We start from the raw sequence: 14,115 nt of genomic DNA, 5'->3' as shown, positions 1-14,115 counted from the left end.
AATTCATTTCTTTTTGGTAAACAAAATTGAATTAAATTAAATTAAAACTTGAAGACGAAAATATACAGTTCTGCTGTTAAATGAACCTTACTTATTGGTATAAACCCACTAAAAATTTGGCTCGAAGGTACGATGATTATGTTGTTTTTATCATCATCGGTTGATACAAAAATTGAACTTTTATTGAAAGACTAATATTTTCTCATCTCTTCTCTTTGTTTTTCTTATCCACTGTAAATTTAGCGTATAATTGATTTCCATTCTATATCGTCTACAGCAATTTTGTCATGCATTGATGGTCGTTTATGATGGAAAAATGGAGATGATTTTGGGAACTTTTCATTGTCTTCAAGATGATTCAGTGGCTGTTTGTTTGACCTTTTATCAAGGTTAGACTAAAAAGGAGGGCTGCGTATACTTGTATGATGCTGGTTGGACACTATCAGAAGCTTTATTTTGAAACGTATGCAGAGAGGAACTGGACAAAAATTCTTGAAATTTCTAGGTTTTTTCAACATTTTTCCCTCGCCGTTCCTTCAAAAAATGACGAATGAGACCCTTTAGAGTTTCTGCTCACAACAACTTATCCAAAGTGGCTCAACATAATCGCTAGGACAGCGCTACATCACGATGTTCAGGGCTAATCGTAGAGCTATCTAAATGACACTGAAATGTCTGATTTATGCTCATTTTGATGGGAAATGTTAGAGTTTACTACATCTTGATATTCTGATCATGATACTCAGTATGGAAGATCCCCGAATGTTTCGAAACCATGAACATCATCTATTTTTCGAGTTGTAGTTTAAGATCCAATAACTTTCATAAAACCTTAATCTGGACTTTTATGTTTTAGCTATTTCTTTCGATTTTAAATTTAATACTTCATAAAGTTCCTTGTTTCCTCTCATTCAACAATCCAAGAAATACTAAAAATAAAGAATTTTTATCCCATTTTTTGCCTTCTATACCATCCGTGAGTTCATCGAGTTAGTACAAACATTATTCTTTCTTCATTATACAATTTCACTTCCTTTCTTTCTTCTGCTTCGATAAAATTTAATAAATTGGTTGAGTGGATGGAAAGAAAGGAAAAAAATGTGAATTTTGAAGGAGAAGCAAGAAAAAGTTAAATAAACAGCATCGAATCGAGAGAAATCGCAGGAATAAAAATGAATGAATGACTGAATTGGATACCCTGAAGGAGAAAGGAAAAAAAAAACTTTTTTCAATGGAAATAAGAAAAAGGAAAATTTTACCCTTTAAATCTTTAAAATCATAGGTGAAGGAGCATTGAATGAAAATGAGCGGTGGAAGATACATCCAATAATAAAAAAGAAGGAAGAACAAAAACAGAAAAATTTATTATGTGACACGAAAGAACTTTGTTTTGTAGCAGAAAACGTGAATAAAGGAATCAATAATTTATGTAAACTCTGTTTTCTCCGTTTCCTGATACTTTTTTGTTGCTCAACAGATAGTTCTATTGTGCTGCTTTTGGAATGAATTTAATAGATAGCAGGAGAACTGTTTTTAAAGTTTGAAATTGGAGCAAAAGCTAAATAGTTTTGTTGTTTGTGAATTTTATGCAATGCTGTTGAAGGGGCTGTTCGGTTATTGTGGTGCTGTCAAGACATTTTTGTGTTGCGGCCCACCTTGATGATATGCAACGACCGAAGTCGCACACAGCATCCGGTTGATGATGTTTCCATAAAATTCACTCATGAAGCACACTAGAGTTCTCCCAAGCAATTGGTTATTTGTACAAATAGTAAAAACTCAAATAATTGACATCTCTAAGAAAACACTGGCTTATTACGTAACGTTTGTAGGGAGAAAGCTCCTCTGACTTCTGTTGAGATTTAGGAGAAGAACCAGAAAGTCAACTTTTCGTGTTCCTTAATAAGTGAACAAATCCTCAGCAATCCTGACTATTTCTACTTGCACAAAAAAAGTTTATAGTTCAATACCTTTGACAACACAACTTAATGGCATCTAAAAAATAAAAATCTCAATGTTTTGAAGCACAAAAATTATTGACAATTGCCATTCATAACATTTTGCTGTCATTAAATGAAGATTCCTTTTGTCTACAAGATGACATCAGGTTTATGTTTTGAGTAAAAATTATTCCATTGAGAATCTCAAGACAGAAGGAATGTGAAGCCATAACAAAGATGTACAAAAATAAAAATATGAAAAAACAGTTGCTTGTGGAAGGAAGCAAGGTGAACAAATTGCTTCATTAAGTTTCGTCTTCTTTCATCTCTAATTAAAATAAATGTAGATACTCAAGATGAAATTGTTATAAAAATATAAATTAAAAACATGAAGCAGTAACAAAAAAGGGTAGAAATGAATATCAAAAGAGTGGAAAAATAAGACTAATTACATGAAAATAGCCTCGAAGCAATTATTCCCTCTCATTTATTTACGTCCATTGAAGAACTTTTCAAAACCACCGGGGAAAGGGACTCTAAGTAGCAATGAAAAAATAAAAGTAAAAGTCAAAGGTTTCATTTAGCAATTTTATGATAGCATGCGGTAAATGACATGCGGCAAGAAGATAAAAGGAGAAATTTGTGAAGGAAGATAGAAGGTCGTGAGCTTGAACTACAAAAAAAAAATATTTTCAGACAGAACTCTAATAAATTTTAACCATTGATTACTTTTTTGAGCTCCAATAAATTGTATTTACAGTTATTTATGCATAATGCTGCCAATAGAAGTCAGAAAAATTTGTGAATTTAAATACAACAAGCTTTCACATTTCATTATTCCAATTTGTAAATGTTGAATTTTAATATAATATTTGCGAATACATAACCCAAGGGGTCGATCACTCGTTATGTAACGCAGAAAATTGAACTTATTGAATAACCCCTCTTTGCTAAATTTACATGGAAATTTGTTCGCAGCGAATTCAATCCCACCTCCTTCCCCTGGAAAAACTGAATTCGGAATTAAACCCGGACCCCCACTCCTCTCCAACCTAAATTATTTGAAGCTTAAAGCGCACTCAAACCCTATTTGTTTGAAGCATCCTCAACCCCTCAACCCCATCACTTATTGTTTGAAACTCACTCAACCCCTACTCCCTTCGGCCCATATATTAGCTTGAAGCATCCTCAGCCTCCTCCTGCTCAACTTGTTTAAAGCTTAAAGCGCAATCGACCCCTCCCCTCTCCCCTACTTTCACTTATTGCATGAATCATCCTTAACCCCTTTCTGCTGAAGCGCAATTAGGCCCTAAACCCCCTTAACACAAGTTACATAGCAAATAAACGACCCCCATAGCTGTTATACAATATCAAGTAATGCGATTATTAAAATGAAACATTTTTCTGCATTCTACGGTAAAATGGAAAATGAAAATATCAATAATTCGATGATATGCTAATTTATTCTGAATTATATTGAGGGGAGAGTCGTCCTTCGTTGACAAAAACATGCAATTTACATAATTGGTGATTAAATGTTTTGTAATATAATGAAAAAGTTTCTTATTTTTTCCCCTCAATGACAAGTGGAGCTGCTTTTGCTTTTTAAATAAGCAAATTCTTTAGAATTCAGTACTTTGTGATTAAAATTTTACTTCCAAAATAAATTTGCATAATTGACTTTGGATAAAAAGTTTCAATTTTACGTGGAATTTCCACATGACGACTTTTATTTGATTTATATGCCTTTAAATTGGAATTCCAATTAATATAAATGTCAAAATTCACAACAGATTTGCGGAGCAATCGACATGGAAAATTTTCCGAATGTAAAGAACAGCCATAAAGAATTTTTAAGACAAATTCATAAAAATAACCTCAAAGAACACAAACAATCAATGGAAAGTCTTGTAAAAACAATACCAAGAAAATGCTCCAAAAATTTACATTGCAAATTTCACTTAATTACAATTCCTCGAGGAATCGCGGTTGACTTTTTTTTATCAAAATAACATTTTTCTCTGCGACTGTGGCTTCTTTTCTTACAGCTACAAAATATTCTCAACGAAGATGATTTTCATCGTCGTGGGTTACACAGTCACAGAAGGTCAAACATTCCCTTGACATTTTTGATGATTAAAGCATGTTCTTTTCTCATTACTTAAGTAATTCTGTCATTTTCATTCAAATCTTGCTTTATGGTAAATTGAACATAAATTTTTTAGTGGGATTTGCAACTCTAGTTGGGTGGAGAATGCTATGTGAGCTTTGAGAAGTGTAGTAAAGCAAAAGTTGTTTATTTACTGATTTAGGAGGTGTCAGATGTTCTGAATGGGTTGTTTCTAAGCTGACATACAGGAAAATCATTTTATAATAGACATGCTCTTCAGAATTTCCTGTAGGAACTTCCCAAATAGCACAAATAATTTAATCGATCAAAATCCGGCTTCGGATTTAAATCAAACGCGACATCAATTCAGAGTTACCCCGACCTGGTATCAAGCTGCCTTCGGCCTAGTCTGAACTTGAGTAATTTTGGACTGAATTAGTCTAATTATTTGGTTCTTTGTCTAGGGATCATGAGACTTGGTATTGAAAATTGACAATTGAAACTCAGCGATAGAGACATCTCATGGATCACAATTGATCTGTGCGACCAGCGAATTAAGGAAGTAAATCTAGGGATCATCGAAAATAGACCATCCTGTACCAGTTCACAAGTAATCTGTAAGCATATGATTTCGCAGCTGTGAACTGTGCACAATACAAGAACAACTCCCATTAAAATTACGAAAGCTATCAACCCTTTTCTCCCAAATTCAACATAAAATGAGAAATAAACCATCAAGTAGAATTTTTATGAATGACATTACGCGGTTCTCTACGAAAATTATGATTATAAACTTTTTAAACCAATTTTTTTGGGTCAGTTAAACTTGTTTTATAGCAAATGACATAAAAAACTTTAAGCAGCATAATCTCATGAATGACAATTGCAATCTGATGTGCATCATAATTCACAAGTATCCTTAATTATCCATACTAAAAATGGACGTAACACTTTTTTACTACCATATTGCAATTTCCTTTCAATTTGATGTGACATCAAATAAGTCTTAAGGGAATTGCACAACTTTTTTTACGTTCATTTAATGATTTATTTAAAGAATAAATTCCTTTTCATATAAAAAAAATCACGTCACGTACTCATAAAGAGAAAATATTTCACAAGCCAATGCACAGAAGGAAGTTGATGTTGCAATGTAAGTTTTCTTGTGAAAGATTTGATTGAAACCTTATGAATGAATGGAGAAATCACTTTGAGCCATAAAATATGAGGAAAAATGTTTTACGATCATTGATGATATGCATGACAATTTTTGCTCATTTCCTCCATGCTTGCTCTTTTGATTCAAGAATTTATTTTTATGACTACATGAGTCTCATGACAAGTCTTATGCCGAATTTTCATTTCAATTGCAATAAAAACTTTGTAAAGTTCAATGTTGACATTTACGTTTATTTGAAAGCAATTTTTGCTGTTCAATCAAGTTTGTGTGTGGATAATTTAGTTATTTTTAGAAGAATCCATGTCATCAGACTGTGTTTTGAGACTATCTGAATGAATGGTAAATTGGAGCGTATTCATTGAAAATGGATTCGTGGAAAAAGTTCAATGAACTGCAACAGATTTGATGTGAAGTTTAGCAAATGGACAGAAGTATTGAAACGAAAATCTACTGGATATCCAGCAGTTTTGTAAATTTTGAAATTTTCTAGAATTCAAGAATTGATTAGAAATTCAAATTTTACAAAGCCGTTAAATTTCTAGCAGTTTTTTAAATTCTACAAAACCGCAAATTTTTGAATTCTTCAAAATTGTACAATTTAAATTCTACAAAACCGCTAAATTTAAAGCAAAATTTTGAATTTTACAAAACCGTTTAAAATTCTAAATAACTCAAAACCGCTTAATTTTCAGCCAGTTTCCTTCAACACTTTATACAGTTGTATCGAAATCCTATTTAAAGTATCTATAGAAATTTTTTAAAGATCTATCAAGTATCTTTAACCTTCGGTATAAAAGGAAAAACTTTCTCTTTTAAACAAACAGAATGAAATGAAAGGATGAAGGAGAGAGAGGATTCTTGTTCATTCAATACCATTTCTAGCCATGTTTATTGATTTTGCGTTCGGATCCCAAAACACTTGAAGCAATGGGAAAGAACCCTTCCTTACATCTTTTGCCTTGACATTTGATATTTTCTATGCGTAATTAAATATAAGTAATTAATAATGCCGACAATGTCTAGATGTTTTAGGGACGAAATTATATCTTGACATAAATAATAATTTTCGTAGACAAGTCATTTACTTATGACAATTTTCAGTGACATTAACAGATTCGCAAATTCAAACTAAAGGAATCAAATTGCACGGCAGTTACTTAAGGCGTCTATTAATTATCACACTGGTCAGGTGACTACTTAGCAATAAATCAGTAATGTGTATCATGTTTAATTATTTATTATAAAATCGTAAAAATTGTTATTTAATAAATTTCTCAAGTACTTTCTATATTCTTAACTATGTCTAGTTACTAAAGTTATAAGTTAGTAGAATTTATTATTCAAAAATTAAATGTTAAAAAAGGTTGAAGTATACGCACTTGAGTTATCCTTTGAATGCACTACCACTTGAACTACTACTGCTTGTGCTAGTTAAGCTGCTTGATGACGAGGACGACGAGCTGCTTCCTGAAGAAGTTGAACTGCTTACTGCTGCCGTTAGTTCAGGTGATTTTGCTTTTTTACGCAAAAATCCAGCCAATCTATCTTCAACAGTTGCCAATTTTGTCTCACATTCCTTTTTTTGATTTTCGAGATCGATTTTCAGTTCTTCCACAAGTTTTGTGTTCTTTTCGAGCTTATTTTTCCGAGGAACTGAAATTATCAAAATTAATATCATCCAGAATTAAAATTGAAATAACTTACATGGAACAGCACGTGCTGGCTTCGGTCGCAAGTATTCATTGATGACTCTTTGCAGTTCTCGCAGGGTTTTAACTTTGCATTCGGAAAAATTTATCTCGAAATTTTGATCATGCTCTGTGTAACAATCAGGATCTAAAGCTCTTACTATTTTTGATATTTCATCGAGTTTATCACCTAAGAGAAGTAAAATAAGCAGTCAAACAAGCCTCCATTATCCAAAACATAAACTTACCAGGCAACTTGTTAATATCAATCAACATATCACGTTTCTCGTCAAATGTCATTGGAATTTGATTGTCTTCATTATCACTGCATGAACTGAGGCTCCGTTGATCTATTGAGTCAGACTTATTTTGCAATTTCTCAACCTTTGCATTCTGTTTGGCATTTTTCTTTGGATTTTTGACTAATTCTTTCTTAGTTGTCCTTTTCTTAGTTTTTGGAACTTCTATTTGCTGCTCATAAGAGTCGTTGAAATCCTGACCTTTTTGATCGAGAATGCTTTGATGCTTTTCATATAATTTTGTTAAATATTTTTGTGTTTTAACTATTTCCTTAACAAGCGTTTCTTCATCGTCTGGTACATATATTAAGGTTCGACTTGATTTTCTATATGTAATCTCTGATTCTGTCGGTGTCATGTAACAATAGCGAGATTTTGGAGTGATAATTTTCTGAAACCGCGTCTCAAAAACATCCTTGAATTTATTTACGTATGGAATAATTTCATGATCTGGTCCATTATAAGTTAATGTATTATCGATTATCAGTCGAATATCAGCAGCAAAATCTTCAGGTGTTTTGTAATCACCTCTTTCCATTTTTTCCTGCATTGTGTTAAGATCCATTGGATTTTTAATAATGTCATAATAATCTGGGCATTGATATGCAATCGGATCAACTGGATAATAAAATAAGTTTGAATATTCGTAATGTTCTTTTGCAGTACGTAGACTATGAAGCAGCCGTTTACATTGGTTCATTTGTATGCTTAGTGGATCTTTCTGGAATTAAATTAAATTACTGAAATTAATTTTTTTTTATCAAAATTTCATGTCAAGCATACCTTTTTCTTGCTCTTATCTCTTCTTTTATCGTCACTTGATTCCGGGGTTCGCTTATTTTTAGCGTTTTCAATGTCAATTTCTTGGAGTGATTTGCTGCAACATGGTTTGTCCAATTTTTCTTCATTTACCGTCATTTTTCACTATTTTCTAACTGGATACTTTATTAACAGAGTAATACTATTTGTAGTTCTTAAATTATTGAACTATTTGTTTAATAATAAACATTAAAGTTAAATTTGTTAGTTTTGTCTGAATTTTTTGTCAATTTTGTGTGCAAGGGATGGTTAATTTGGTTAAGTTGCTTTTGAAATTATATTGAAAATTCATGGCAATATTGATAAATTTAAACAGAGTTACTGAGTTTTTAAACATCTATTAGCAATTTTAATGTAGTACAACTGAATTAATCAAATTAATAAAAAGTTATTTGGACTTTTCAAAAATTCACTTGAAGTACACTTACCTTGATTTTTTGAACTTTAAGAATTTTCAAAAATTAAATGTCCGTTAAAAATTTGAAGCGAATAAATTTGAATTTGAATAGTATTATAGCAACCTTAGAATTTTATAAACGTCCAAATTAATTATTTATTTAATATTTTATATCAAGTTTTTATAAATTGCAAGTCAAATTCCATAAAAACTCAATCAGTAAAAGCTTCACACTAAACAAATCGTAACGGTCATAAAAAATTCAAAAATTTGAACTTGAAGGGGAATCGCTGCTGTAGAATCAATCCAGTGTTGCACAATTTATTTTGTATGGTAAAAAATTCCGTGATTAAACTTTGTCCCGCGACACACAGTTTTAACACCACTGGAGCAAAGGAAGTCTCTTTAAACGAAAATATTATTTTTTTTATAAAATTAAAGTGTTAAACGAATTAATTAAACTAGAAATCGGGCAAATAAGGCACCGTAGGAGACAGTAATGGATGACTATTACGAATCAGACTTTAAAAGACGTGGTGGAAATGACGAGGAAGATGAATCAAATTTGGAAGGTTTAAAGAATTATGACTACATAAAAGAGTTAATTAAGGAGAGAAGTCAATTGGATAGTGAATCTCATGCATCTAGACTACTTGATCAAGGTAATTAAAGATTTTCCGGCAAAATATTCATTGAATTTTTTCATAAAATTATCGATTTTTTTCCCATTCGACTCTAAAAAAATGTTTTCTTGTTGCTTTTCTCTCTTGTTTGCTTGTGCCTTTAAATACGTGCAGAAATCCAAAATGCAAAAGCTAGCGGCAAACCATTCAGAGATCAACGATATGTGGATGTTTATCGTGAAAAACAAATTCGTTTGGTTGTAAAAGTGATAGTGCCCGTAAAAGATCATCCAAAATTTAATTTTGTTGGTAAATTACTCGGTCCAAAAGGAAATTCTATGAGAAGACTACAAGAAGAGACCCTTTGTAAAATGGCAATTCTAGGACGCGGTTCAATGAAGGACAAAAAGAAGGTGAATTAACATTTTTTATTTTACTGGATGTTTGTTGTTGTATAGATACAGTGGATAAATATCCATACAAGATTCTTACCAGATTTTTCACGATTAAACCAATTGGAAGTGATGAAAATTTGTGATTCTGTGAACTTTTTATCTAAACATATGTTATTTTACAGGAAGAAGAATTAAGACAAGCAGCAGATCCAAAATATGCTCATCTAAATGATGATTTACATGTTGAAATATCAGCAATTGGACCACCTTCAGAATGCTATGCAAGAATTGCATACGCTTTAGCTGAAGTTCGTAAATATTTGATCCCAGATTCAAATGACACAATAAGACAGGAGCAATTAAGAGAAATTATGGAAGGTGGATTAGGCGAGGCAGCAATTGCAAAAATTAAACAGAAAGCGCAATACAAGTAATTAATCCTCAATTTTGATTGATAATATCTCTAAATGAATTAAATTTTAAGAAATCACGTGTCAACGAGTGAACGACCAATGTCATCAAGGACGCCAACAGTTGTTCCACCGAAGACAAAGATCCTGTCAATCCTCGATCGTGCCAGGTAATTTTGAATCTGATTATTCCAGTATTATCTTATTGATAAATCTTTAGTTCGCCTGTATATCACAGAATTGCGATGGAAGAAAGTTATAAAACTTCAGAACCATCCGCATATCACGAACATCACCCGTAAGTCGGCATGACTACCTAAACGATTAAACATGTTACTGATTTAGATATTAATTTAATATATTTTAGATATGAAGAGACGTACGAAGCACACCATCACCATCCATACCCTTATGACAGTCACGCAGTTCACAGACCACCATCATACCGTTACGAGTCCGTTCCCGCGCCAGAATATCAGTATCACCATCCACGAGAACCGACATACGCGCCAGGTAATTCTAACGTACAAAACGCATTTTTTCAAAATAATGTGAAAACCCATACGTATAAAAATAATAATAATTATAAGAATCACTGATCGAATGAGATAAGTGGAATGAATTTAAATATTCAAGACGCAAATTTCATCGTTCAACAAAGATTTGGATTATCAGCGCAGAAATAGATGAAGTTAAAAACAAAAACTAGTGATTGATAAATTTTTAAATACCCAAAACAATATAAAAAAAATAACAACAAAATAATGCCCGATAAAAAAAGAAAAGAGTAATCTGAATCTCGATTAATAAGTATCACACATGACTCATAAAAAAATCTATTAATAACATTAATCCCATAAAAAAAAAATGAAAAAATAATATAATATAACAAAAAAATAATATAATTAATTAACCATAATAATAATCAATGAAAAAATTTATCCAAAATCATAGTGAAATCGCGATCATCGTGGAAAGAAAGCGTCCGTGAAAGGCATGGGCACAGTAGTGTTTCTCATTCGCACAGAAGTGAACATTCTGAAAGATCATTATCATCACGTTACCGTCACGAACCGTATGCACGTATTGAGAAATGAGAAAGAAGACATTTAAAGAAGTAAGTGAAATAACTGGACACAATCAGAAAATGGAAAAAAATTAAAAAAATAAAGTCTTAAGGATTGGTGGATGATTTTATAAAAGTTATAAGCTCACGATTTAATTCAAGTACACTACAAAAGTGTTTAATAATTAATGTTTCTAAAAAATAAAAACTGATGGGAGACGATGATATAATAAAAAAATCATATATATTGCATACTTGCAGGATGTGAAAGTGATTAAAGATTCGTGACATTGTGTGACCATAAGCTGCATTTTTGATTTTGGTCAGTAGTTTTGTGAAATTTCCTGATTTGATACAGTATTCTTCTTTTGTATTGTAAAGCAATTATGTAGTCATGAAAAAGGATTTATATGGTTTCAAAAAATTAATAGTAATGCTACAAAAGGAATTGTACTTTGTCAATCTGCAGATTACTACAAATTCTGAGAACCATACAACAGCTAATATTTCTCAATTAAAAATTTTCGTTCAAAATTCGTTACAAAACCTCACAAATGTTTATAATTTTGAATTTGTACAGTTTTTGATTTCGAAATTACCGTTAGAAATTCACTCAATATCATTTAGAAGACCTGATCAATTTCACATCCTGCTCTCATTTTAATATAACTTCCAGATTGGAAAAAAAATATAATTAAGATAATACAGAATAAAAAGAGATAATGAGAGAAATCAATAGAAAATTAAGCTAATCCCATGTCTAAATGAAATATTAATCCACAACAAAAAAGAAGAAAATAATACAGCAGTAAAAAAAGAGAGTATAATGTAACTGTAGTTTCTAAATATAATCTTCATTTGAAAAAAGGAATAATAATAAATAATGCAAAGACATAATCACGTATGTGAATCTGCGCTGAGAAGGAAACGAAATGAAAATGCATTTTTATGCATTAATTACACATAAAAAACAAGAGAATAAGAAGTAGACTGAAAAAAATCAACTAAAACAGAAGTATAAATAAGTTAAAATCTCAAGCCTCATAGAAATGAAAGAAAACTTTTCAGTGCCTATGATGAAGAATAAAAGTATGAGATGAGGACGATATTGAACCTAATAAACACATACACATGAAAAAAACAAAAAAAAAACTTATTTTTTATGATTTATTTTGCGAACAGTGATTACACAACGCTGATTAAATTCTTTTTTGAAGTGGATGGATGACCAAAAAAAAAAAGAGACACAGTTATTCAATTTTGAGGATATAACTTACGACTAAATCAAGTATAAATTTACAAAACTAAAAGGATAGACATAATGCATGACAAAAAAAAAAAGATCAAGTATGATAACGACTAATATTCACAACAAAAAAAAATTATTAAATAATGCTTAAATGTGAAAGGAAGTATCGCGAAATATAAATAAGCTTAATAATATAATAAAATGATAAATAAAGTAGGCTTTCATGCAATCTGCATGGAAGTTATGGAATAAAAAAAGTAAGGTGAAAAATTAAAAAAAAAATGTTCTCGTATAAAATAAGGAACTGTGAATGCATGGAAATTGAGTGGCTGATGTGGGTCAATACTTATTTTGCTGGTTGTACAAATCAAATGTGATCCATGGTCTCCGTTAGTTTGCGTCTGAAGGCGGGCTCTATCGTTGAAAGTTGTGGATCAATGGTGATGCTTATTTTTGAAATTTAAGGGAAAGTTCTTAGGTATCTAAGGTAGGACAGTAAGAAGGAAATTCAAAGAAACAGACAAATTATGGCCTTTATATTTGCCTGATTTCTGAAAAGTATTTACATCAGACTAAATGACTTGTAAGGACATTTTTGAAAAGTTTACGTCAAGTATATTAAGCAGAATAGGATGTTGACACGGATTTTATATTGAAGAGTCGACTTTAGTCAATTCGACTCCAAATCAAGTCGACTTCAAATCTTGCTATTAAGGAAGAGTTCAGTTAAAAACTGCTGTTTCAGCTTCAGTGCGTTGCAGGTAATCATCAACAAAGTTAGTCAAACAGCAATAGAATGACGAAAACTCAAAACAAAAGTTAACATCGTTCAAAATTCGAGTCGACCTCGAACTTTGTGAATCTATAGTCTTGTTGTTTGTACTTACATACTCGTTCTCCGCAATTTGACATTCAAAGATTAATTGAATGCTATTACTCAAATCGAGTTTCAATTACGACTAAAATCCAAATCAATCAAATAACAACGATCCAAACAGTGCTGCATTTCCATTCATCATCAATTCCTCTAAAAGATTTATTCTCTAAATGTATGAAGATAATAATCCTTAAAAATTATTTTAAAAGATGATAAAGATACATAATATTAAACATTAATTAATCTATAATATATACCTAACTAAAAATACACATAACTGTATGAGAGAAAAGGGAAATTATAAAGTGCATTGTTCACAGAGAATGCACAAAAATTAAGCAAAAAATAATAAAAAAAAAAAGTATAAAATTGATGGAAATTACTGAGAGTAAAAAAAATTGGAAATAGAAAAAATTGCCTCATTGATAATCAAGTTAATAAAAAAAGAAGGAACAAAATTGATGACAAAAAAAAAAATTGTAACTGTAACACAGAAAAAAAGCAAAATAAATAAAACAATGGTCAAATGTTTCGGTTCTGAAGCCACTCAAAAAAGCCAAATTATTAAAAATAGTCATCCCTGTCATCATGTACACCAAATATTTCAACATTCAAGAGCAATCGATGTCTATTTGGAATTAATTTTATTTTGACGTACGTGTGATGAATTCCGCCTTGTAGAATTTTAGCAGTTCCACCTTCATCACCTGTCAAGTCAACGACCTGTATTCCCGAAATCAATGTTCCTCTTGTTGAATAAACAAATTCCTTCGGTTCCAGTTCATTCACATCATCACGATCATGAAAAAATTGATCAAACAGCAGTACATGCCCATCTCTGATTTGACCCCACGAAATTGCTGTGGCATTAGATGATTTAATAAGTAAAACAGCAAGAAATATTATTTTGTACATTCTGTATTAAAAGTACTTGATGACGAGATAAATAAGACACTCCAACATATATAAATTATCTCAATTGATAATGAAAAAGTAAAGAGAATGTTACGTAAGTGATTGTTATTTTCTCGACATATGGCACTACTTGAAAAATAATTTGAA

The 14,115-nt window shown here is 31.2% G+C and overlaps 2 protein-coding genes across 3 annotated transcripts; one reads left to right on the top strand and one right to left on the bottom strand.

Annotated features, from left to right (window-relative positions):
* Positions 1-6,519: 6,519 nt before the first annotated feature.
* Positions 6,520-8,225, bottom strand: LOC139092375 (bromodomain testis-specific protein-like). The gene is made up of 4 exons (XM_070642730.1): positions 8,001-8,225; positions 7,167-7,938; positions 6,935-7,108; positions 6,520-6,883 (listed from the first exon to the last, which is right to left on the bottom strand). The coding sequence occupies exons 1-4, from the start codon at positions 8,133-8,135 to the stop codon at positions 6,615-6,617; spliced, it is 1,350 nt and encodes a 449-aa protein (XP_070498831.1). The 5' UTR covers positions 8,136-8,225; the 3' UTR covers positions 6,520-6,614.
* Positions 8,226-8,789: 564 nt separating this feature from the next.
* Positions 8,790-13,595, top strand: LOC139092296 (KH domain-containing, RNA-binding, signal transduction-associated protein 3-like). 2 transcript variants are annotated; one of them, XM_070642645.1, is made up of 7 exons: positions 8,790-9,095; positions 9,231-9,469; positions 9,634-9,881; positions 9,936-10,031; positions 10,100-10,159; positions 10,229-10,374; positions 10,816-13,595. In XM_070642645.1, exons 1-7 carry the CDS (start codon positions 8,933-8,935, stop codon positions 10,956-10,958), a joined length of 1,095 nt encoding a protein of 364 aa, XP_070498746.1. In that variant the 5' UTR covers positions 8,790-8,932; the 3' UTR covers positions 10,959-13,595. The 2 variants fall into 2 exon arrangements, with proteins under 2 accessions (XP_070498746.1, XP_070498745.1); XM_070642644.1 differs by having other exon boundaries at positions 10,082-10,159.
* Positions 13,596-14,115: the final 520 nt, after the last annotated feature.

Source organism: Chironomus tepperi, unplaced genomic scaffold, assembly GCF_022539635.2.
Source record: "Chironomus tepperi strain 1889 unplaced genomic scaffold, CSIRO-AGI_Ctep_v1 contig_298, whole genome shotgun sequence".
Lineage (NCBI taxonomy): Eukaryota > Metazoa > Arthropoda > Insecta > Diptera > Chironomidae > Chironomus > Chironomus tepperi.
Note: the sequence above shows the minus strand (reverse complement) of the source record. Positions and strands in the feature narration are given on the sequence as shown.